The 26,205-nt window shown below is 45.1% G+C and overlaps 1 protein-coding gene across 9 annotated transcripts in view; it reads right to left on the bottom strand.

Moving 5' to 3' along the window:
- Ntrk3 (neurotrophic receptor tyrosine kinase 3) overlaps window positions 1–26,205 on the bottom strand; it is a 385,084-nt gene that overhangs the window by 260,197 nt on the left and 98,682 nt on the right. For 6 of the 9 annotated variants that reach the window (XM_052761134.1, XM_052761136.1, XM_052761137.1 and 3 more), the window contains exons 5-11: window positions 11,044–11,201; window positions 9,850–9,992; window positions 9,302–9,443; window positions 8,525–8,821; window positions 3,605–3,628; window positions 2,136–2,200; window positions 1,098–1,200 (exon numbers count right to left, since the gene is read on the bottom strand). In XM_052761134.1, the coding sequence (XP_052617094.1) occupies window positions 1,098–1,200; window positions 2,136–2,200; window positions 3,605–3,628; window positions 8,525–8,821; window positions 9,302–9,443; window positions 9,850–9,992; window positions 11,044–11,201 (932 nt within the window). The remainder of the gene's footprint in view (window positions 1–1,097; window positions 1,201–2,135; window positions 2,201–3,604; window positions 3,629–8,524; window positions 8,822–9,301; window positions 9,444–9,849; window positions 9,993–11,043; window positions 11,202–26,205) is intronic. The other 3 variants (XM_052761135.1, XM_052761139.1, XM_052761142.1) reach the window with 1 other exon arrangement.

The following is a 26,205-nucleotide window of genomic DNA, read 5'->3' as shown; positions in this document are numbered from 1 at the left end:
GTCATCTCTGGGTAGCTTCCTAGATGCCGGTGCTCTTAATTTTTAAGGGATGCCCAGAATCTTGAGAATATAATTAAATCTAGCTCCTTTTATGTACAAATACTCAACCCTTCACCATGTATAGTCACTCAAACATTTATTTTTGCATATGAATCTGTGGAATTCTGTTCCTGTGAATGTCATTCATGTTTTAATCCCTGAGCCCTGAAGTCGGCACTCCCACCACAGAAACTAGCTTCTAGTATTAAAGCCTTAGAAGTTCATCTTTCTGGATTTCATAATGTCACCAGCAAACATCAGCATGAATGTGGCTTAAGTAATCTTTAACTCTCCCTCCCTACCCACCTCTGCCAACATCAGCCATGCATGACAGCCCCAGCTGGGAAGACATCTTGAAAATAAGGTTTCAATTCTGGAACCCATAGTAACCAGTTTCTTTCAAATCATTTGTCCACATCCATCTCTGAGCCCAGCTAGGGGGATGCAAAGTCGCCATGTTAACCCTTTTCATGCCAGACGCCTCACAGGAGTTTTGGCAGAGCACCACATCCCAGCCCTCCACTTCTACCATGATGGGGTCGAATACTCTGAACATGGAAGCCTGCCAGCAGATTTAGAAACCGTGTTGCTCTTGGCATCCATTCCAGGACTCTGTGTAGAGAGCTACGTGCTGAGATACAACAGCACGGGCAGCTTTTCAATACCAGAGTTCACCACCCTCCATCTCACTGTGCTAAGTCACAACAAGATTCCAAAGATAGGTACGGACAAGAGAAAAAACTCACTCAAACATAGAGTCCCTTCGACGGCCACTAATGAAGAGAATTGACATTTGTCTCAAACCATCCTCATCACACAAGTCCATCTGAGCAACCAGTAGTTTTCAGCATCCCTATTTGGTTCCCAAGATCCCAACACAGTCTTTGGTCCATAATTACCTAGAATAGGGTATAGATAGGGGGTCTCTAACAGGGTTACTGAGATCCAATGACCAGAGACTTCCTCAGAGGGTACACGAAAGTGAAAACAGTATCTTGTGATGAAAAGGAGCCATGCTCCCACTACGGAACTCTTGAAACTAAAAAGTGCCACCTTACCCTTCATTCCAAATTTGGACCGGCGACCATACTTGTTGATCATGATAAAGAGAACCACCAGAAGAACACAAGCAAAGGCAGCAAGTCCGACTGCTATGGAGACCTATTAGGAGCCAAACACAGACAGTCAGGAGCAGGGACCCGAAGCCTCGGAGCCTCAAAAGTAATGTGTGAGAACAAACCAGTTTGGGCAGAAGAGGATCCTCTAAAACCTCTGCTACTGAGGGGTGCACAACCCGGAGCCTACGTGCCACGTGCACCCCAGGACACCTATGCCTATGACAATGCCATGTCACAATGTCAAACTAACTATCGGGCAACCCTGGAGTAAAGGCTTCAGAAGTGGTTTATGAGATTCTAAGAGAATCTTAAAATTTTTATTTAAAAAATATAAATGAATAAGCTGGATTAGGACAAGTTCCCTGATTCACTGCTCTGAGCCCCTCTTACATGGAGGCTGTTCTAGAATTGCAGCAGCAAGCTGAGAGAAACCTCCGTCTGGTGTCTTAATTAGTAAGTAAATTCTCTATCTTTCCACCAAAACCTTTTCATGGTATTTCTACTCAGAGTGGTCTAACAGTTCTGGACTCAACAGACTCCTTTCTACTTCTTCCCAGGAAAACCTCAGACCCTGAGACAGGCATGGAAAAACCTATCCAAGGAGATTCTCTGAGTAATTTGGGGTTTTGCAGAAGGTTTGCCCAGTCAGTGGGCCTTGCAAGCCTGCTGGGCCTGGCTCGGAACAGACTGGGAATTTCAAACCGCTCTCTTCCTGGCCGTGGCGCTTGGAGCTGATCCTCAAAGGCTTCTTCAAACAATGAGATACTCCCATCAAACATGGACAGTTTAAAAAACCTCAAAGGAAATCATTCCTCACTGTTTTTTTTTTTTTTTTTTTTTTTTTTTTTTTTTTTTTTTTTTCTGCCATTGGTACTGAGGCTCCAAGTGAGAGACTGTGTGGAGAAGTTAGCACCTCAAATGAAGTCTGGAAATGACTCTACCCTTCAGTATTTCCCTCTTAATCAGGAAGTAACTCACCCCAAAAGTGTCTTCCTCTGGTTTGTGGGTCACAGTGATGGGAGGTGTGGGGCTTGCGTCAGACTCTGAAAAACGATACAAAAGAAAGGAGAGCAGTTAGCTTACTGGCCAAGAGCCCCAGCTGAGTGCCTGCCCTGTCCTTGGGAAGCAGGTCCCGAGAGCCACCCTCCTGGCTGAGCAGACACCCTCCCAGGACAGAGTGAGTCCCAGTACAGCTACCTGCCTCAGTGCTACCAAAAAAAAAAAAAAAAAAAAAAATCTCAAAGGAATGCAGACCTCTACCCACTTCCTAGCCCCATGCCGGAGAACACCCCACAATCTGAGCAGCATGCACCCTGAAGTACAGGAGGGGAATGAGAAAAATGGCTTGGAATCCTGGCTAGCATGGGGATTAGGAAGATTTTAACAGCGACAGCAGCTGTCACTGACATTGTTACCCCTTTGCTTAGGGAACTTCTTTCCCTCTCCCTTCCTGTCTCACTCCTTCCCTCTCTCACTCCAACTCCTCAGTAAAATTCAGGCTCGAAACTCAATGAACAGCCCTCCAGCCATTCCCCTGACACTGATGTCAGAACACAATGGTGGTTGGAATTGGACAACATTCAATGGACCAGGAAACGCCACTGAGGGTCATCCTCTATCTACAATCACTTCCTTGCAAGAAGGTTCTCAAGGGACACCTATGGGATTATGAGATTTTTTTTATGACCAAGAACAAGTGAAGAGGTCACGGTTAGCATTTACACTTGTGCCAAAGAGGCAGAGTATCCCTACAGAGGGTTGTTCTACCATTTCTGGCCTGAAATTGGGCAGAAATGGCAACGGTTGCTGCTGCTCCCATCGTAGGGAAGTAATCAAAATGAAAGCGAAACCCCAACTCCTGCAAGGATGATCCAGCCCTACCCTCAACTCCATTATAAACTGAGCTTAGAGATGCGGTTCAAGGACATGGGAGCCCCTGAGAAATCACAGTCCTACCCAAGGTAGGTTCTGGCCAAATGCTTCATCTCTTAAGGCAGATGAGAAATACTGGCAAGTTCACAGGCTCTACATTTCCTCTCTAAGAACAACTGAGATGATCAATGGGGCATGATCATCTCATATGAAACCTATTATTCACCTGCTGCAGACCCTTTTCAGCCAGGTAGAGAGATTGGAAATATGGTCAGACCTTAGAAAACACCCTGACTGGGGCAAAGTGGGGATACAGCTCAGGTGCAGAGTACTGCCTAACCCTGGATTTAATCCCAGCACAAAATGAGGGGGTTGGGAGTTCTCTAGGAGAAACTGTGGTCCAAGGCAATTATGCAAGAAAAGTGTGCCTAGGATTTCTTCCTTTTAATAATGCACTAACACTCTCAACTGCCAAGGGACTGGGAACACGGACTAGGCAAGAGGGCAGTCTGGATTTGACAGTCACCAAACTATCAGGACAAAAGAGTTTCAAACCCAAAGTCAAGGAGACTTACCAAAGTCAAAGAAATCTGTGCTCTCTGGGGGGAAAAGAACAAAGAAGTAATTAACAAATAGAATAATAACAAAAGGGTCAGGGGTTGTATAGGACAGCAACCTACTAGCTGTGATCTCTCCTGATGATCACAATTCCCCATTCCCACAGCAAGGGACACAAAGAAATCCTTCCTCAGTCACCTTCTCCAACCACTGCACAACCTCTTCAGGGGATAATCCTCCAAATGGAGGCTCGACAGATACAGCTCCTGGTCTCAAAGAAGGAAGACCACCTGGAAGCTAACAACCAAGCTGGTGTCATGGTGACGCAGACAATTGGGACCCTAGCCACATCCCTGTCCACAGCTGTCCCTCCTTCAAGGACACTAGAACACTGGAAATAGCCCTTCAGAGCAGCTCCAGCTATGAGCCGAAAATGAACTTCCTTCCCTCAATATGGGTAGGCAATGCTGATAGGTCACTGAGAAGTTTGGGAGACCCTCTTCCCCCTAGAATCTTTTTATCATTCATATGGACATGAGCTATCTGAACTTTGACCTATAGAAATGGCTCCCCCAGTAATGAAAGCTAATCTTTAACTGAGCCTTAATTATGAGCCAGGAGCTGTTCTCCATGCTTCAGGTGCTAAGCTGTTCAAGCCTTATAATCTCTTAGAGGCCGAAAAGCAGAGTTACAGATATTAACTAATTGAATACCATTCATCTAAAAAGATATTAGAGTTGATTTAAATCTGGGGCTGGACTCTTAACCACTCTACCAGCACTGCTCAAACTTGAGCACGTAATGGAAGGAATCATCAGAAGGTGACTGGCACCGTCCTCCACTGAAAGGAATAAAGATTTCTTAAAAATGGACTCCTTCATATCTGGGACAGGAAAATTAAAAATGTGCTTGGGATAGCCTGTGGCACCAAAAACCAAGAAAGTGCTTAAAGCTATATGGTCCTGGAAAGAGAAAGCAGGCAGTGACACATGGGTGAAGCATTTGATAAGCTGAGCAACAAAATAATTGAAATCATGGTGTGTTATGGGCTGCACTGTGCTGTCCCACAATCCATATGACTGCATTGCAACCCCAGTATTCAGAATGTCACTGTATTTGGAGATAAGGTGTGTAAGTGAAAATGAAGCCACTGGGGTCCAGATAAGAAGAGATTAGAACATGGATGTGCTCAGAGGGGAGGCCAAGGAAAAAGGCAGGAAAGACAGCATCTACAAGCCAAGGAGAGAGGCCTTGGAAGAAAGCAAGCCTGGCAACAGCTGGTCTCAGATTCCCAAGCTCCAGAACCGTGATAAAAATGGATTTCTGCTATTTAAGATACCAGGTCTCTACCACTTTACTATGACAAATCCAGACAACAAATACATGAACTGCGAAAACACCCACAAGTCCTTTATATATACAAATGTATACTTGAACAAATGAGTGGGGGAAGCTCTTCTTCACAGTAGAATTCCAACTAATAAAGGGAAGGAGGGAAACAGAAACCACCATCATCTGGTAAATAATATAGTGATGATTGCTTGGGCAAGAATCATCAACGAATGTTAAAAATTACTGTATGAAAAGATGGTAAGAAACGAGCTATTTGTGCCGTCTCAAATTCTTATTCTGATTAAGGGTGAAATAGGTCACTGTGCAGTGGAGGACCCTGGCAAACAGCATCTTGACCAAGTGATAAAGTTGACCTCTGCACTGATAAGCCATATCAGCATCCTGCATTCTTCAACAGGATGGACCAAAAAGGGTGGAGAAATACTTCCATGATGCTCTCACAAAAAGAAAAGGGAAAAAAAGGAAAGAAGAGTGTAAAACTGGAATTTAATCATAAGAAATAAATATGATGAAGTCTCTAACAACTAGAAACTTTTCTTCAGAAGATCACTGAGGACCTATCCCAGAATTAAAGGAGCTGAGGTTATGATATGGCAACTAAATTAGATGTCTAATCCTGGGTGGGATCCCACAAAACACAGGACACTGATAGGGCTGCTGATCATATGTCAACAGTCTGTAACTCAGATAACACTGTTAAGCCAATGTCCATGTCCTGGTTTTGAACACCGTATTGTGGCTGAATGAGATACTGACATCTGTGGATGCCAAGTGAAGAGTAGAAGAAAGATCTTTGCAGTGTTTTATAACTTTTGCCTCTTTAAGAGCCCGAGTTATTTCAAGGTGAAGTGAAATCAAATCAGGGCTGGTAGTCCTCAACCCAAAGTTTCTGATTCAAAGGTCTGACTGCATCTTAAAAGAGTGTATGTGTTGCTGAAGATGGAATCCAGGGCCTCATACATGACTGAAGATGGAATCCAGGGCCTCAAACATGATAGGCAAGCCTTCTACTACCAAACCCGCCCTGGTACATTCTAAGCAAATCTTTTACCACTGAGTCACACCTTCAGCTCCACGCTGACACACTCTAAACAAATCCTGTACCACTGAACCGTGTCCCCAGCACTGAGAATTTACCTAAATTCTCAGGCAAGAATGCTGTTGCCAATCCCTCTGGAAGCTACTTCACCACAACACCAAGCCCCTGTCACAAACCTGCCAGGCCCTGAAATACAAGAACAAATCTGGCTGGCTCATCTGCCACTCCACTCATTCATTCCCTCATTCACTCACTGTGGTCCTCCACTTCCCAGAGCCTTGGTCAAGCCCTTTTAGGAACTGTAGCCACCAGGCCACTAAATATGAACCAGTAGGCATTTGTCTATAATTATTTACAGAGGATAGGGTGGCTTCTGTGGAGTCCATCAGAAAAGGCCCATTTTTAGTAACTGTTGTCTGGCTGCATTTTTTGTTGCCTGTCTGTATAATTGTGGGGAAGATCTGGCTTGGGGAATAATGGAGGAAATGGGGGCTTCGGAGCATGAAAAGAGAGAAGAGCCAGATTAATCAACAGTATCCACTTATTTTATATTTCTCAGCGGGCTCCCATTTATTAAAGAATATTTTTCCAGAAGCCAAATATTTCAGCCAAATGTTTGAACCCTGTAATCTCAAAATCAGTCTATGATTTTGAACAGAAATCACCAAGTCCTTCTCTGGAGTCAGGCAGCATGCATTACATGCAGGAAGCATGTGAGCTTCAGGAAATGGTGACGTGATGGCAGTTCTCTAAACTTAGCAGAAATACACACATTGATGCAGGAAAAAAAAATAGGAATTGTCCTTCCTCTGACTCTTACCACAGGCTGGGACAAAGATAGGACCAGCAGGATCAGGACTGGGCAATAGGTGGATGTATATGCTTCCTACAGTCCCAGACAATAACTCTCCAAGAAGCACCCTTCCTGTGGACTAATATTCACCACAAGTGTGTGTGTGTGTGTGTGTGTGTGTGTGTGTGTGTGTGTGTGTGTGTGTGTGTGAGAGAGAGAGAGAGAGAGAGAGAGAATGCATGTGCATGCGTATATGATTTGTCTATTGCACAGCCATGTGTGAGCATGTAGAAGCTAGATAACTCAAAGAACAGAAAGCTTCACATCAAGCAGTTACCACCTTTCACAGAGCACAGAGCGCTGTCCATGTGCTAAGCCCCACCCTAGCACCCTGGGCTACCTATCTGGAAGAATCACAGGTGGGACTTGTACCTAAATCTGCCCAGCTTCAGAAATCTGGCTCTTAACCACAGCACTTGGCTGCTTGGGAATGAGAGAGAGATTCACATGATAAATAAGATTCCTTAACATTCTCAGGCCAACAATGAGGAGCGGATTCACAAACTGCCTTTGCAGCCAGTACCCAGCCAGCACAAGGTTGAGCTGAGAGGGTTGTAGGTTATCCCTGCCTGCTCTTCCAGATAATTTACACTTCCAAACATTGAGATAGCTTGTCGCTTGACAAGGCTGGCCCATCTTTTCTGCCACTGCCTTTTCATCATCCATCAATTCCTTTAATGCAAAGGTTCATAAGACAAGCAAACTTCCCTACAGAGTGGTCCATCCTGAACCACTGGACAGGTCTGAGGAAGGGTCTCAGGTGTGCTGTTTTCTTTTTGCAGCTTCTCTGGGGTTCCATCCCCACTCCTTCCCTCTTCCTGGGGCTGAGTTGCCAACAATTGCTAATGGTAGCTGATGGTCAAAGTCACCCGAGGAGTTGAAAATCCATCTCTACAGAACTCAACCCAGAGCTGAGTTCAAGAGAACTCAGGGAGCTTGAGAATTTGAATTCTAACTCATTCCCAGGTGATACTGACTCTGCTGGTCTAAGAACCTTGAAAACCACGACTGCAACTATTAGCTGTAGTCAGGATGACGCTTGCACCATCAGTATCTGGTAGCATCATCTGCTTCCCCACTTAGTTACCACGGAGCAAGAGCAGAAAGGAGCCCATCCCTGGAGGACAGCTCCCATGCAAGCCTTGCTGCTGACTAGCTGGCTGAGGTTGTGAGACAGCGATGTGTTAAATGTGAGGTTGACTTGGACCAACTCTGAAGTCCACTGCAGTGGAGAGTCACTGAGCTATTTATTATTCACATACCAAGCCTACATCTTAACTCACTCAAAAGCCGGGAAACTCTTTGTGGAGCAATGCACTCACACCTGTGTCTATTTCACAGCTGAGGAGATTGAGACTCCATAAAAGCACACCGCCAAGCCCAGCATAGCATTCTTAGGTAGGTAAAACACTGGGTCAAGATTCTGTACCGTCTCATCCATCGCTAAAGTCCCTGATTTATCTATCATAATACAGGACATCTTTACGTGCACAGCCGGTTTTGGGGGGGGAATTCTGGAGGTTGCTGTAGTAGCCATGAAAAACAGAGGCTATCCTAGTTAACACAAGGTGCAGATGGTGCCTCCCTTTTCCCAGTGTGAGCCCAGTTATTTTGGTAGCTGGGGTCATTAGTGCTGCTTACTTTTTCAAACTACACCCCCCAGCTCTCAGGAGAAATGTGTTCATGCCTCACCTGGAAAGGGCTCCTTAAGGAAGTGGCCGTTGATGGTCTGGTTGGCTGTGCCCAGGGCGTTCTTGGCAATGAGGGTGTAGTTGCCATTGTTGTAGTGGGTGGGCTTGTTGAAAAGCAGGCAGCCCTCAGAGACCTCCCCCTCCTGGTAGTAGTCCATGTGAATGATCTTGGACTCCCTCAGTGGCTGCCCATTGTACAGCCAGTGCAGCGTGGGTGTCGGGTTGCCACGCACCACAAACTCAATGCAGTGCTCCAGGCGTACCTCGGGCTCCACCAGGCTCACCACACGTGGAGGGTCTGTGGGGAAAAGCGAGCTGATATCGGGGACACAGAGTCTCCTGTGTGCTGAAGAAACCTTCTAGGAAGCAGGATGGGGATCCCACTTCTCACCCTGCTCCGAAAAGGCTGAGTAGAGTTCCCACCACCAGCCGATAGAGGGGGAGAGACCTGTGTCTCTTTATCTAAGCTCCCTGGATCCGTCTTAGCTGGAGCTTTCCTCCTGAGTCCTTTCGGGGATGCCAAAGGTAGAAAGGGCCAGCTTAAGAGATCCTTGAAATGGAATTGAATTGTAGACGTGCACCGTCCACTGAGGGACAAGGACATTCTTTCTTGGGTTTATTGGCCAAGAACTTATTTTTTCAGTTTTGCCTTATGACAGCCTTTCTGCCCTTGTTAAAAGACCGGGGTCGGGGCTCTAGATCAGCCCTAGCCGTGGACCTGCCCCATCCCCAGCCTCCTCCTGGTCCCTCCCTGTTGTCCACGTTGACATGCACTTACAGTAGACAGTGAGAGCAACACTGGCATTGCTCATGCCCACCACGTTCTCTGCAATGCACGTCAGGGTGAAACCATTGTCCTCGCTTGTCACGTTCACCAGGGTCAAGTTGATGGCGTGTACATTGGTCCAGTTCAGATTGGTCTGAAAACCCCAATCAGAAGATAATAACCAAACCATTTATCCAAGGATGGCTTCCTTTTCTAAGCCCTAATACCTCCAGAAATCAAGTAAAAGGTGAATGAAGTCTAGCTAGCGGAAACACACAGACCATGTTCCAGATTCTTAGTAATTTGTATTGATCCTCATATTAATACTGGGTGGAAAATGGTAAAATTGGGTCTTTTTTTTTTTCAAAAGAAGAAACCAAAAGCACAGAAAGTTGAGCAGCACAGCAAAGATCAAAATGACCAGAAATCATTACATCTAGATAGAATCTGAGTCTGTATGTTCCTCCCCAGAGAGACAAGATCACAATTTCCCCCTCTTCTTCATAGCTAACGGATGCTCGGTCCCTACCTCTTGATGTGCCTGGTCATAGGATGCCTACCTGATGGGTGTTGATAGACTGCAGCCCGGTGACTATCCAGTCTACATCAGGCAAGGGGGAGCCAGAGCCATTGCAAGTGATTACAGCATTGTCTCCTTCTCGGACGGTCAGGTTGACGTGGCTCACACTGATCTCGGGGAGATCTGGGAGGACAGAGAGGAGAGGGAGATAGAAAGTCAGAAAAGAGCACACAGAGGAGCTCTGCCTCCGGGGACTTCTTGCCTTGCCCAGTGACAACTCCAGTTTAACTTGCTTGTGTTCGAGTGATAGCAACCTTGTGATGGTTACTACCAATTTGACAAGCTCTAAAATCACCTAGAGACACCTCTGAGCATGCCTGAGGGAATATCTATGTTGGGTTAACCAGGGTGGGAAGACACCATATTATGGGCTGGGGCCTGAACCGAATAAAAAGGAAAAAGTGAGCTGAGCACCAACATTCATCTCTCTGTTTCCTGACTATGGATACACAGTGGCCAACTGCCTCAAATTCCCCTCATGCAGCCGTGACTTCCTCACTATGGTGGGTTATACCCTCGAACTGTGGGCCAAAATAAACTCTTCCTTCTTTAAATCACTTTTGTCAGATCAGTGTGAAAAGTAACGACTATAAACCCAGCTGATTCCCAGCCCCTCCTCTGTAGACCTCAGAGGCATATACAGTGGGACGCTCCTACACAGCAGGGTGTGAGTGGTACACCTGTTCATGGAATGGCGTTCTAGCTACCAAGCCTCTATCTTCAACCCACTGGGGGCACTAAGTCTCAGCAATTGGTGTGTGTCAGGTTCCCGTGGGAACTAGAGATTGCATTCCCTAGTGTCTGATTGGTCATTGAAGCTGGTGCTCTAGAAAACAGCTTGGAAGCTCCTGATACAGGAACACCAGAGGCTGTACATGAAGACATGTTCCTTTATGTTTGATTGACAGGTGACTCAGAGAGAAAGGGAATCTGATCTGCTGAGAATGGCACATGGCTCCTTTCGGCATTCTTTCCGAAGACCAGCCTTCCCGCAGCTGGCTCAAGACAGGAATGACCAAGAAGGGGAAAGGTCAGTCTGATCCACACCCACTGCAGAGGTCAAGGCTGCAGATGGCTGGGAAGGAGACCGTAGCGGGCCAGCCTGAGGCTCAGCCCCTTCTCTGGGGTGTGTGTGGGGTGCTGGCCAGATGAGGCAGTGCAGCTGCTCACTCACCACACTGACTGATGTTCATGCGGAAGAGAGGGAGTTGGGAGCCATCGGGACTGATGCAGTAAAGGCTCTGACTGTCCAGCCGGGCCTCCCCCTGCTCCTGCCACAGCTGCATCCAGCGGATGTCACAGCTGCAGTTGAAGAAGTTCTGCTCCAGTCTCCTGTGGGCAAGAAGAGAGGGGAAGGAATCCCTGAACGGTGGATGACCCAGCTCCCTCCCAGGGCTGAGGCCAACGGGCACCTGCGGCTCCTCCATGAAATAAGCCAGATTCAGATAGACAGTCACCCTGTTTCCTCTCATTCATGGATCCTAGACTTCATATAGATGCGTAAAACCATGAGAGAGAGACAGAGACAGAGACAGAGAGACAAGACAGAGACAGACATGAAAGCAGAAGGAAAGCTGGAGAAGGAAGGAGAGAGGGAGGGAGGGACAGACAGACAGAAGGAAAGATGGACGGACAGACCTGATGGACAGAGGGGTGGAGGAAGGAAGGAGAGTAAGGCACTAGCTGGGGGAACAAGGAGGAAGAGAAGGGCATCTGGGAGTGAATATAGTCAAACGCATGTTACACTTGAAATAAATTATCTTAATGGAACCCACCACTATGTACAATGAATATACGCCAATAAAAAATTTAAAAAATAATAAAGGAGGGGGGCTGGGGAGATAGCCTAGCTGATAAAATGCTTGACATCCACACATAAGGATGGGAGTTTGGAGCCCCAGCACCTATAGAAATGTTGTAAACGCCAAGTGGGCATGGTGGCCAACCTGTAATCCCTGCCCTCAGGAGGTAGAGACCAGAATCCTAGAACAAACTCACTAGTCAGAATAGCTGGAATCGGTGAACTCCAGATTCAGCCAAGGAAAACACTCAATAGCAGCCTCTGAAATCCATATACCTGTGCACACACACATCCTCACACACACTTATGCACATCACACACACACACACACACACACACACACACACACACACACACACACACACACGTGCATGCACAAATAAGATAAAAATAATAATAGTAAAGAAAAGAGGAGGTTAAGTGAGCTCACAAAAGAATAATAAAAGTAACAAATAATAAATAAATAGCATTAAGTCCATGCACTTAGTTTCAAAAGTAATAATTTCACTGAAAATACAAATTTTGCCCCTACTTAAATCACTGGGCAAAGAGACCCTTTTACATGAGTCAAGTTGAGATGCTCATCTTCATAAAACCTCCCCATGGCTTCCCATTTCCCTGGAATTAAAAGTCCTATCTGCTCCCCTTCATCAGCAAAGCCATCTCAACCTATACTTCTCCATCATCATGGGATGTCACCTCCACCTCACCCCTGCCCCTATCCAGCCACACCACCTCCTGCCCCACCCCTGCCCCTAACCAGCCACACTTCCTCCTGCCTCACCCTTGCCCCTATCCAGCCACACTACCTCCTGCCCCACCCCTGCCCCTAACCAGCCACACTTCCTCCTGCCTCACCCTTGCCCCTATCCAGCCACACCACCTCCTGCCTCACCCCTGCCCCTATCCACCCACACCACCTCCTGCCCCACCCCTGCCCCTATCCACCCACACCACCTCCTGCCCCACCCCTGCCCCTATCCACCCACACCACCTCCTGCCCCACCCCTGCCCCTATCTAGCCACACTGATCTTCATATGTAGAAGCTCACTAGTGTGACTGGTTTGGACCTGATTCGGGGCTTCTGCCCTTGCTGCCTTACTCACCGGCCAAGCTCTCTCCCAACATATCTGCAAGACTGGTTCCCCTCACTCCATTAAGAAACTGTAGGGCATTCTCTGACTACCATCTATAACAAAGCTGCTACAACCCTGTCCTAATAATGCCCAGCCACTCACCAGCTGCATTTACCTGTCTAGAATTTATTACTATCTCATAACACTTTAAATATTCATATAAGTTTGTTTCTTTGTCCTCTCAGATGAAAAAAATTGAGTTCCGTTGAGGCTAGAGATGTAACCTGTTTTGTGCATGGCTGCAAACACAATACCTAAGATGGATCCCCAGACACATTTTCACTGGGGGAGTAGGTAGTTAGCTCTTTCCAAGACATATTCCAAGCCCATCTTGAGACCAGCTTTCTTCCTTCATGAATTCAATGACTCCTTAATGAGCACCTGTTCTGTATCTGGCTGTGGTTGAATGCTGTTAATAGAGAGATGCGTAAGGCAGTCCTTGTCCTCTGGGAGCATTCACCCAAGTGAAGAAGAATGGCTGATGGGAAAAAGTCCAGTCCAAAGCCCTTGTTCTCCACAGATTCTCCTTGTGACTTAGAACAAGTCACGTCCCTCCTCCATCAGGTTATTAAGAGAGTGATGAACAGTGCTAATCAATCCCCCAAACTCTCAAAGAGCACAGGCTGAATCTGAATGCTGGGGCCATTAGGGGAACATGATTCTCTCTCTGGTCTATTGAGGGGATCGATCCGTTGGCACCTGGAGGAAAGGCACTTGGGTCACTGAATATTTTTTAAGCCCTGGGTATTTTTGACAACTGGCAAATTCTAAAATAGTTAGGCATGCATCAGCATTTGTCAGCTGGCAGGAAAGAGGGGGTGGGGACTAGAGAGAGAAACTCTGTTCCTGATGAGTAGGACAGCACAGGTAGCGTGCACAAACAGCCACACAGCTTATCATCCTCTTAGCCTGTGAGCATCCATGACTTCTCATTCTTCAGGCTCTTTTGGGAAAAGGAAAGGGAACGGACCCAAACTTTACTGGGCATCTGCTTCTCACAGCAATCTTAAGAGGTATCCAGTATTGTCCCTGGATGAACAAAGAAGTCCATCTAATAATGTCTGAAGGTTGTAACGGTTAATCTTCTCTGTCAACTTGATGACTGGATTTATAAATACTATGGAGACAAACCTCTGGATATACAGGGCATAAATAAAAAGGGGAGACCTGCTCTGAATAGGGTAGACTGAGGGAGCCTGAACTGAGTTAAAAGGAGAATGCAAGCTGAGCATCACCCCTTGTCTTGGTTTTCTAACTGTGGACGCAATGTGACCAGCCGTCTTGTGTTCCGATCATCATAACTCCCCACCATGATGGAATGTACCCTCACACCACCATGAGCCCATATAAACTCCTCTTTCAGTTGCGTTTGTCAGTTTTTTCCTCACAGCAATGAGAAAAATAACTAACACGAGGAGTTAACTAACATGTACATGCTCCATGCTCCAGCCATCACACAAACCTGTCTTTATACTTCCCATTGCCTCTTCTCTGAGCAAATGCTGTAGATAGAGCCCAGGGGGCCACCCACAGCACTCCCCTGACTGCCAGGCCTCTCACCAAGAAGACTAAGAGAAGAGGTAGAGGGAAGCCATTAAGGAAAGCAAAGGTCACAAGGCACAGAGGTCATGTCCAGGAGCCCCTGAAGTGGAAATAGAAGTCAGTGGTGGAGGAGCTTTACCAGCATTTTGGGAGTTTGGAGTTTGTCCAGAGAGAAGTAAGGAAACCACTGAAGCTAAGAACTGGAGCTTGGGCCATCAGTTACAATGTTTTGTAAGCACGGGGTCAGCATGTCCAGTTGTGTGGTTTGCGCATCTCTCAAAGAATCCAACCATTGCAGTGCAGAAATTCAGACTCAGTGCCCTGGAATAGAGCTACATCACTCTTGATGGGATATCTTCTCTAACTCATGATTACGGGCATCAGCTGGGCTGGCTGGTAGGGCCCGGACCTATGTTCCTGAACCTCTGTTCTCCTAACTCCAGTCCGCATTTCAACTTTTCCTGGGTGTCTCCAATAGTGTTTGTGCCTGTGGGTATTATCTCCCGTTATTTACTATATTAGAAATTGAAATAGCCATTTTGACAAGTGAGATGAAATCTCAAAGTTGTTTTAATTTTCATTTCCCTGATTGCTAAGGATGGAAAACACATTTGAGATACTTCTTAGCTATTTTTTCTTCTATTGAAAACTCTCTGTTCAGATCCACAGCCCATTTTTAATTGGGTCATTTATTTTCTTGACTGTTGTTTTTATATCGTGTTCTTTGTACATCGTAGATACTAATCCTCTGCCAGATATATAGCTGGCAAAGATTATCTCTCTCCCACTCTATGGGTTTCTTCTTCACTTGATTGATTCTTTCCTTGTCCACACATAAGTTTTTTGTTTGTTTGTTTTATGAGATCCTATTGTTAATTGTTCGACTTAATTTCCAGACTAATGGAGTTCTACTAAAAAAAAAAAATCCCTTTCTATACCTATATCTTGTAAGGTGCTGCCTAAGTTTTTTTTCTAGCGGCTTTAACATTTCAGGTTTCAAATCTCAGGTCTCTGATCCTCTTGGAGATGATATTTCTGCAGAGTGGTAGATACAGGAATAAATTCATTCCTCTGCATGTGGACTGGATGTTTTTCCAGTACCATTTGTTGAAGATGCTGTCTTTTCTCCAATATATGCATTTTGGGCTCTTTTTCAAATATCAGATGGATATTGTTATGAGTATTCATAATTGAGTCATCTATTCTGTTCTATTTGTCTACATGTCTGTTTTAATTCTAGTACCATATTATTCTTATTACTATAGCTCTATAATACACCTTGTAATTTGCAAGAGTCATCCCTTCAGTATTGTTCTTTTTGCTCAGAAATGCTTTGGCTTTTCAGGCTCTTTTCTGAGTCCATGTAAATTTTAGGATTGTTTTTCTATTCGTGGGAAGAATGCTATGGGTATTTGACTTGGGATTGCATAGAAACCGTACCCTGCTTTTGGTAAGATGGTCATTCTCACAGTAATAATTTTATTGAGCCCTGATCACAGGGTGTTTTACCATTTTCTAGCACCCTTCTCATCTCTTTGGAAATTGAAAGCTTTCATTGAAGAATTCTTTCACTGAACTCCTTGGTTCTTGGGCTGAGTTCAAGACATCTTTATTTAAATCTTTCTCGGCGTGTTTGTTGTTGGTATATAGAAAGGCTGCTAATATTTATAAGTTGATTTTGTATATTGTTACTTTGCTAAAATTACTTTTGCTGTTAACTGCTTCTAAAAGTTTTCTGACAGAATTTTGGGGATCTTTTATATATCATCATATCATATCATATCATATCATATCATATATAATATAGTAGGGATATAATAACAAATAGGGATTTTTTCCTATTTGTATCCCTTTAATTTCTTCCTCTTGCCTTATTACTGCAGCTAGTGCTCTGAGTACTATATTGGAAGGGAGTGGGGAGAGTGGGCAGCCCTCTTACTCTTGACTTAGATGGGATTGTCTCAAGTTAGACTTCATTTCGGATAATGCTAACTGTGCGTTTGACATATATACCCGCTACTGTGTTGAGGTATGTTCTCTCCAGTTCTACTCTCTCTAGGCTTTTGTATTGAAAGCATGTTGGGTTTTTTCAAAGGCTTTCTCTGCATCTATTGAAGTGACCATGTGTTTTGTTGTTGTTGTTGTTGTTGTTGTTGTTGTTGTTGTTGTTTGTTTTTTGTCCCACTGTGGTGAGAAAGTCAGAATGGCTAAAATCAACAAAACTATTGACAACAAACACTAGTAGGGAAAGGAGGCCCTCATTCACTGTTAGTGGGAATAAAGGCTGGTTAACACCTCTCTGAAAATCAGTATAGAGAATCATCAAAAAGATAGAAAAATAAATTATCATATGACCTAGCTATACTATCCTTGGCATATGCCCAAAGGACTTGACATCCTACTCCACAGATACTTGCTCAGCCATGTTCCAAGGTGTTCTATTAACAATAGCTAAGAAATGGAAATAGCCTAAATGTCTTTGGATGGATGGATAATGAAAATGTGATGTATAAATACAACTGGAATACTATTCAGCTATAAAGAAAACTGAAATTTGCAAGTAAACTGATGAATCTATAAAAGATTATGTTGAATGAAGTGACCTAGACCCAGAAAGACAAAAGCCACATGTTCTTTCTCATCTGTGGTTCCTAGCTCCAAATCTTCAGATGTGAGTACATAGCATGGAGTAACTGAAGAAATCCAGAGAGTTTAAAAGGACATGTAGGGGGGAAGGGAAGAGTTTAAGGGGGAATAACAGGATGGAGGTGATATGAAAAGGGGACAGGAGAAATGGAGAAAAAGCTGTAATTGCAAAGCGGTAGCAGAGTCAATACAACAGGAGAAGGCGGGGGCGGGGGGAGGGGACGGCAAATAACACCCAAGCAAGGAATCATATCATTTTACATCTACCTAAAATAATACATATGTATGAGACGAAGTTGTCACCTGTGCTGACAATGCTCCCCACAAGAGCTACAGACTATCTGACCAAAACCCCAGTAACAGGCCTGAGAAACCCATTAGAGTTGTTGGTCAGGGACTCCCCAAACTCCTGCTGTTGGCCTTGGTTGCCTCTCAGAGGTTGAAGGTAAGCCCCTACTGTGGAAGACATCACACACTTAAGACCCAGGACTTGGATTATTGGAGCTAGATCTAGCCCGGTGGTTCTCAACCTGCGGGTCAGGAGCCTTTTGGGGGTCACATATCAGATGTCTTGCAATCAGATATTTACATTACAATTCATAACAGTAACAAAAATCACAATACAATGAAGTACAATAAAATAATATTTTGGTTGAGGGTCACCACAACATGAAGAATTGTATTAAAGGGTCACAGGAAGGCTGTGAATCACTGATCTAGCCTGAAAGTCTCCTTCTTGCAATCTATCTGACATAATACCAAAAAGTTCTATGCACGTTACCAGAGGAGGGAATCAATCAATAATCCCAGACAGCTGTGATGCCTATCAACCTCAACAATGATCAACATGGCAAGACATCCCTGAAGGTGCAGTAGTGGCTGGCACTCACATGTTGGTGGTAACCAGCAGCTGTCTAATTGGGCTTAAGGACGACCAAACAGAGGAAATCCTGCCTAGTACAGGAAACATACATAGTCTGCTCCCTGGGACTAGTGAGGGCATAGATCTTAAAGGGCACCTATCACCCTTACTTTACTAGACCAGCCGAATTTCTAACTACATTTAAAAACTCTCCTTTTACCTACAGATAAGTATAGCTCTCACTCCTCATCAAAAAAGTTTCTCTTTACAGCAAATGGAGACCATTACAGAAAACCACAACTAGACACTATGTAGAAATCACTGGATCAAGAAGAGCCCAAGCCAACAGACACGTATACAACGTGACTCCTGTACCTAAGGCCCATTGAAGAAGAGGGGCAGAACAGTAATAACCAGAGGACCAGGAAGTCTGCTGAGAGGTTCCGTCTCCTATAAACAGCTGCCTAAACAAGACCTGAACAATGACAATATCAATATACATGCTAAAGCAAAAGAGGGGACTCTCACCAGGTCCAATCCCAAGACAAAGAATGGCAGGCAATTAATGACTGCTGAGAGAGAGGGAGAATTAGCCTCTCCTAGGGATGAGTCTCTTCCCCAATTGTTTATCTAATATAGCGTGGTCAGACCTGAAATCACATACACATAACAAAAATGGACTCAGCAGGTTATATCTATATATTTGTACATATACCTATATATGTAACAATAATAATAAAAGAATAAGTGTAGCAGTAATCTTAAAGAGTCTTGTTAATAAAAGCAAACCCAAGGCCAGTTATTGGGGTGAATGCTGGAAGATCAGAGAAGCAGAACAAGCCACAGCTTCCTCACCTCGCCAATTCCTCAGGTGATCCTGTTTCCTCAGACTGGAAGCCTCTGTGTCCTTATCCAAATGGATCTCAGCTGAACTGCTTCTCGAAAGCCTGAAAGCTTAGCCAGGCTATAGTTCCTTGTCCTCACGCCTTAAATACCTTTCTGCCTCCTGCCATTACTTCCTGGGATTAAAGGTGTGAGTCACTATGCTTGGCTGTTTTCAGTGTGGCCTTGAACTCACAGAGATCCAGGTGGATCTCTGCCTCTTGAATGCTAGGATTAAAGGCATGTGCTACCACTGTCTAACCTCTATGTTTAATATTGTGGCTGTTCTGTTCTCTGACCCCAGATAAGTTTATTAGAGTGCACAATATTTGGGGGAACACAATACTACCACAAATAAGAGGCCATCAGTTTAAGAGGGAGTGAGGAGGGATCATGGAAGAGGAAGGGGAGGAGAGAAGTGATGTGATTATATTTTTATTTTAAAGTGATTAAAAAGAAACTGAAGCTAAGGAATATGGACAACACCGCAATACATTATCACAGACTCTGTTGGTCATCAAGGCTGTGTTGGCTTTCATGCCATGCAGTCTCTGGAGGGCTCCACTGTCCCCTCAGCAGAGGATAAGAGTGAAAAGGACACACAATGATGTCTCGGGGCTGTTATGAAAGTAAATACGACCTCACCTTCTACCTTCACCTGAGAGGATTTGGGGACTGTGCCCCAGGTCCCCCCTGATCCACCATTTAAGGGTCTGGAGTACAGTGTCAGAAATTGGGGAGAGAGACAGCAAGCATTCTGCAAACAACACAAATGTAGCAAGGCATGCCTTGGTATGCTGCTGGAGTAGAAGGAGAGGAAAGAGCAGAAGACAGAGGAAAGGAAAAGGGAAGCGGGAGGAAATGCAGTGGGAAAGATGGGCTGTTGGTCTGCAGAGGGTGGGAAATAACAATCAGAAGAAACATTGGGTTGAAAGTAGAGGCAAAAACATGAGTAGACAGAGAAAGAAAGACGGAAGACAGCAGGAATGAAAGTCAGGGCAGGGAAGGGAGAGGTCAAGGTCCCGGAGAAGGAAAGGGAAAGGTCAACCAGGAAGCCTTTGAAGAGTTGGACTCAGAACTATGTAAGATGCCTGTGTAGCTGAGAAATGAGACGGAGAAGAGGAAAATGCAAAGAGAAATGGAGGAAAATGGAGTGTGGGGATGTGAACACATGTCAGCTGGTGAAGGGTGTCTTGCGCAACCATGAGGACCTGAGTTTGGGCCCCAGGTACATGTACAAAGGTCAGGTGCAGTGGTGAGCACTCAGAATCCTAGCACTGGGGTGGCCGAACTGGATCTCTGGAGCTTATTAGTGATTAGTGAGTCCCGGACGAATGAGAGACCCTGACCCATAAAACGGTTGAATGACACCTAGAAAACGACAAGCTGACCTCCATGTGCACATTCAGTAATGTGCACTTGCATCCACATGTATGCACCCACGAAGAGAGTAAACTACAATAGCATTTGTACTATTCTTGTCCTAGGGTCCTACGCATGTGACTTTGTTTAACCTTCACAAGGGAGCAGTGTAGAGAAGGTAGGGACATCTGATGGCATTCTTAGAAAAGCAGAAAATCAAGATCAGTGCCGAGTCTTATGTAAAAGAGGGTAGCCTTGGAATGGAAAGATTTGGGTTCTCCTTTGCAGAGGCCTGAGGAGAGGCCCGCTAACCCCACAGAACAGTATTGAGAGTCCAGATGTCGCAAGATGTGCAAACTGAACCAGGTCAGCATGGATTTCCCCAGCTGCTCGCTTGACAAGATGCAGCCATTCATTATTAAATAGATGTAAAACTACAAATTATTTACCTGCGTTGAAAAGGCTAGCCAAGTGAGGAGCTTTCACGGTGTTGCCTCAAACCACATAGAGCATAATACAGTCCATCCTCTTGTTAGACTCCATGTGCGGGCACAAACCAGCATCTCAGTGGCCCAAAAGGCAGACCATGCCAAAGTATCCCAAAGCTGGCAAGAGAGTCAGCTGAGCTGTCTGGGATGTGCCACAGATGCTGCCGGGCACTGACTCAGTAACAGCTCCTATCCTCCCATCCTTTCTGTCCCAGGCTTTGCTTATATGGCCTGGCCCAGCAGAAGGGGTGTACCTGAAGATCTGGTGCCTTGCTGTTCACCAGAGTCTGCTGGAAACTGCACAGGAACCCAGCGGGCTCCTCCTTTTAGGAAGACACACCTAGCAAAATGCATTTTAAGTGCCAAAGTTCCAAACAGAAGCATCCTGCATGTCCCATGGATCCAATCCACAATCACCTTTATGTCCAGACACACACCCCACACAAAAAAAATGTTAGCAAAACACAGAGACACAAAAGTCCTAGTTCTAAGCTGGACATTGCAGTTTCCTTCTCCTATACAATCAGTGCTCAGCAGAAGAGTCTCAACATAGCTGTGGGGCAGACCGGTCAAGCTTAGAGTCCTGCTCTGTTCTCCATCAATAATGCAAGAGGCCCCATGAATAATACAGCAGCAACTGCTTCAGGGCACAGTTTACTGGTGCCCAGCCCTGGCCTCAAGATGGCCCAAGGCCTAATCGCAGGGCTCTGGGGAGTTCCCACAGATTAACTCAGCCCCATTCAGGCACAGGCACACACACACACACACACACACACACACACACACACACACACACACACACAAACCACTTTGCAGGATCAGCCAAAGTCATGGCTCTGTGTTCAGAAGACATTGATTGCCCTCCAGTCATCATTAGGGTGGTCGCCTTCTGCCCCGTACCATCAGCCCTGCCAGATACAATCCTGGGTCTAGGCTGGGCAAAAGAACAAAAGACTACTCACGTGAGCAAGAGCAAGGCCACTGCCTCCAGACAAAGGGCATAGCCTAGGCTCTCTCAAGATAACAGACTGTGTTAAAAATGTATAAATAAAAGATGCAAGTTGATCTAACTCAGTTGTCCTGAGCAATGGGTTGAACTGTGCCTTCCAAAGAGCTACGTCCAAGTCCTAACCCATGAATATGACCTTCTTTGTTGACAGGATCAAGGTAAGATGAAGGGTTGAGATCATCCGTATTTGGGGTGGGCCCTGAACCTACCCACAAGAACTGGGATCTGTAGCAAGAGTGCAGAGGCTAAAGAACAAGGAGACAAGGATGTCGGCCATGGGGAAGACGGTAGAGGCCACGGGGAAGACGGTAGAGGCTACGAGGAATGCTGCCACAAGCCCAAAAGCACCAGGAGCAGCCGGCATCTGGCAACATCAAGAAAGCTTAGTCCCCAGAGCCTCAGAAAGTAGAGGGGCACTGATGACATCCTGACTCAGACTGCTGGCCTCAGAATGGTGGGCAAAAACATTTCTGTTGCTTTGAAGTCCCCAGGTCTGCAGTGACTTGAGAAGGCCACTAGAAGAAATGGGACTGCCAGCAACTTAAAAATCTGTAAGATGGGGATGAGTGTGTTCCACATCATTTCTCTGCATTAGTGCTAACATGTGTCTCCATGCTTTGTGTCTCCATGCTTTGTGGATTAAAAGGGAGTCATAAAGAAAGCAGGAATCACCACTGCAGCAATAGCATTGGTGACAGAACTGCTTGGTGTCTTGTCTGAGAGCTTTCAAAGTGATCATAGCCAAGACTGAGAGGAAGGGCAGTGCCAGGGTCAGCCCAACCTTCTTCAACACTGAGTTAGTACTAACCAAGTTGATTAAATCTGCAAATTATAACAGAGGTAATTATCACTTTGCTTTAAGAAAATGAAATATTCCAATCTATTTTAATCTCATCTGCTCCATGCCTGTGGGGTATTAAGAGAAGCCTGCTCAAGATGTATTAATGATTCTCAGAGTGTTTCTGGAGGATTTCTATGTTGTGGGCTGATATATCTCTGGTACCCCTTGCCATTGCCTATGGGGTACCATGGGATTCAGAACCCAAGCATCTTTTCTTCCTAATTCATCCTTCATCTCTAAGACAATATCTCAGAATCATGCTCTGATTTTAGTTCCAGTTTCAGGGGAAAAAAACAGTAGCACCTTGCCTTAACCAGAAACTCCTTGAGTACAGCACAATGCCAAGCCAGACGCCACCAAATCTACCATTGAATTTCTGCTGGCTACTCAGAAGATCCTCTTGGCCTGCTCAGTAAGAAGGGCACTTCCTGAGTTGGAGGGAGACTGAGTCAGGCACTTGCCAAAAGCCCTCCCTCCAATCTCACAAAATAAAAGTAGAAGAAGGGTCTTGGCACACAGCAAGAGCTCTGAGATGATTTGGGTTTTCCTATGGCTCCAATCTGGGGAGCCAGCCATCTTGGCTCCTGGAAGGATATGTTGAGCATTCAGATTATGGCACTAACTTAGGGGCTGAAAGAGAATGGATTTCAGAAACATTGCCTTCAGGTGGTGGTCATCCTAAAAATGCTAATATTGGTCTCCAGATTACCAATTCGTCAGCTATGTGATCTGGTCCTAGTTATTTGACTTGGCTTAGGCTTGAGTCCCTCATTCTCAAAACATGTTATAGTAGTAACTCCCTTGTAGAGTAGCTTCAGGGATGAGCCAGAACCCTGTATCCACTCATTACTCAATGAGGGCCTTTCTTTTCCTTTCCGGATGGAATGCAGTACATACTCAGCCCTTCTAATGAGGATTCTCAACTATGTCAACTGTAGTATCAACTGTTTCATCCAAGACTGTAATGGAGGAGAGAGGCTGGTTGGGGCATGGCAAAGACCCTCACAGGAGCCTTCGTGGAAGAAGGAAGCGTGCCAAGAAATGGCTAAATATCCCATTTTACCTGTCTGTTTCTGCAGACACCCCCTGGAAGCCTCGCCTGGCTTGTGCCTCTCCTGGCTATCACAGCACATTGAGTCCCTCTCCTACAAGGCCAAAACTCCTCCTGACAGCACCGGACACATCCCCAAGCCCCATCCCACAGGCTCCATTAAGCAGACCCTGGCAGTCTAGATGGCTCATGGCAGATGGTGCCATGCGGACTAATCAAGAAGGCAGACAAGAAAATCCTACCCCCTCTTCCATTTGCCAGGAAAAGAGATTGTTTGGATTTTAATCATAGCCACAGCTAAGAGCCAATACGCAGCCTCCTCCAGCCCAAAGATAAATTTTCCACTCTCAACATTTAATTCTTCCTCAAAAAACAGACCCCTACCAGAGAGATTGCTCCTTAGAGAGGGGCTTCTTCATCCACCAATATAATTTTTTTCTGATTTAACACTATGACAGAAATAAAATACTGTTTGGATATGGTGGCACTCACACACTGACTCACTCTGCAAGAAATGTTTTCATTCCTCCATAAGTTACATCTAGCTCACCGGTATATTGATCCCAGGCAAAGATGAATGCAGAATCCCATGATCCTCTGGGAGAAAAGTGACATTTTCTTTAAATATATATCCACAGAACAACTGTTTCTAAATCTCCATGAAGCAGGTCACCAGGGCAGCACACCATTGATTTCACATCCACCGGTTTCTTAGAAAGAACACTGAACATTTTCTCAATAATTCAGCCTCTAGCAGACCTGACATCTTCTTGGGGCACACTGTCTCTGGCCTCACCTATGTTAAGGGTCAGGGATCAGAGAAGAACTAGATGCAAAATGACAGACCTTCTGCCCCCAATCAGTTTGAGGTCACTATGCTTTGTGGTGGTTTTAATAAGATGCCCCCTCTAAAAAGTCTCAGGCATTTAAAAATTTGGTCCCCAATTGGTGGCTGTTTGGGGAGAGTTAGAAGGTATAGCCTTGTAGGAAGCGGTGTCATTGGTGTAGGGTTAGGTTTCAAAAGCCCGCTATCATCCCCAGTGTGTTCTCTTGACTTCCTGCTTTACTCTAGTATCATGGCTGCCTACCTGCTGTCATGCTCCCTGCCATTTTGGTATGGACTGCTATCCCTCTGGAACTATAAGCCCCAGGTAAATCCTTCCTTTAGTAAGTTGCATTGCTCATGGCATTTTTTTTCTCAGAAACAGAAAACTAACTAGTACCTGCTTCGTCTTCATTTTTAATTTGACTGGATTCAGGATCACCTAAGAGACATACCTCTGGGTTTATCTGTGAAGGAGTTTGTAGACGGGGTTAATTGAGAGATAAGACATGGGTTGGGGTACCGGGCTGAGTAAAAGGGAAAGAGTAAGTGGGGTTCGGCATTCATCTCTCTCTGCTTCCTCACTACAGCACCTGTCTCACACTACGGCTACCGTGACTTCCTCACATGCTGGGCAATACCCTCTCGAGTTGTAAGCTAACACAGACCCTTCCTCTCTTAAGGGTGTCTTATCAGTCTCAATTCTACCCACTGGTCTGAAAAAGCAAAAGTATAACTTATCCATGCAACAGCAATGAGAAATGTAACTGATGCAGAGAGAAGCCTAGCAAAGACTCATAGCCACACACTTTTTTGCAGAATTAAATAGGCTAAAAAACAGTGGAGGACAGTTAAGCACAGTGATCCAGGTTTTGAGTCTGCACACTACTGCTTATCTAATGGGTGACCTGAAATGAGAGTCTTCCATTGCTGTGTCCTCCAAGGTGGCACAGTCATGAGAATTCTTACCTTACAAAATTGTCTTCAGGATTAAATTAAAGAGTATACATAATTTAATAGATTACTGTCATGGTGCCTGGCACAAAGGAATAGTTTGGAAATCAGTGATAGTAATAACTGTAGTGGCCATGCCAATGTACCCCTAAGGTCCTCCATTAAGTTACATCTAGTTCAAGGTGAGAATAAACAGAATACAGTAACTACAACACCCCTGACTTTAGAGATCTGTGACATAGTCTGTTTGGGAGAACGTTTTATAAACACAAATTTGTTTACCTTCCTTTAGCTATTATCAGAGGTTATTGGTGTCCATATAGAGCTCTACCAAACAGGACTAAGAACTCTGATCACTAGGCCTACTGGTACCCATACCAGAATATCAGACCAGTAGTCTGGCAGGGAGGGACACAATTCTAAGAAGGGAAAGCAACATACAATAATATTGTCCATTTTTTTTAGAATAGGTCTCACTGTGCAGCCCAGACTGACCAGCCTGTAACTCATATAGCTCAGACTAAACTAAAACTGTTGATCCTTCTGCTTTACCTTCCAAGTTCTGAGACTACCACGAAGCCCAGTTAGCAACACCTTCAAAGTGACAATCTCTCTCTGTTCATCCCTGGGATGGGTTTGGGAAGGATCATGTGAGCAGTCACGTAATGGCACACAGGTAAAGCCATGAAACATGTGACAATGTACAGATTAACAAAAATGGGCTGAGTTTAAGTGTAAGAACTAGTCAGTAGTTAGCCTGAACTAATGGCCAAGCAGTTTTAATTAATATAAGCCTCTGTGTGTTTACTTGGGTCTGATGGCTGCAGAGTGGGCAGGACACAAAAAAACTTCAACTACACAGTCAGGCCACAAAGACAGGATAAGCAAAGTTGTAAAGGGTAATGAGTTACTGGGATGTAAATAGTCTCATTTCTATC

The sequence above is a fragment of the Peromyscus californicus genome, unplaced genomic scaffold, assembly GCF_007827085.1.
Source record: "Peromyscus californicus insignis strain IS unplaced genomic scaffold, ASM782708v3 Scaffold_4__1_contigs__length_199733344, whole genome shotgun sequence".
NCBI lineage: Eukaryota > Metazoa > Chordata > Mammalia > Rodentia > Cricetidae > Peromyscus > Peromyscus californicus.
Note: the sequence above shows the minus strand (reverse complement) of the source record. Positions and strands in the feature narration are given on the sequence as shown.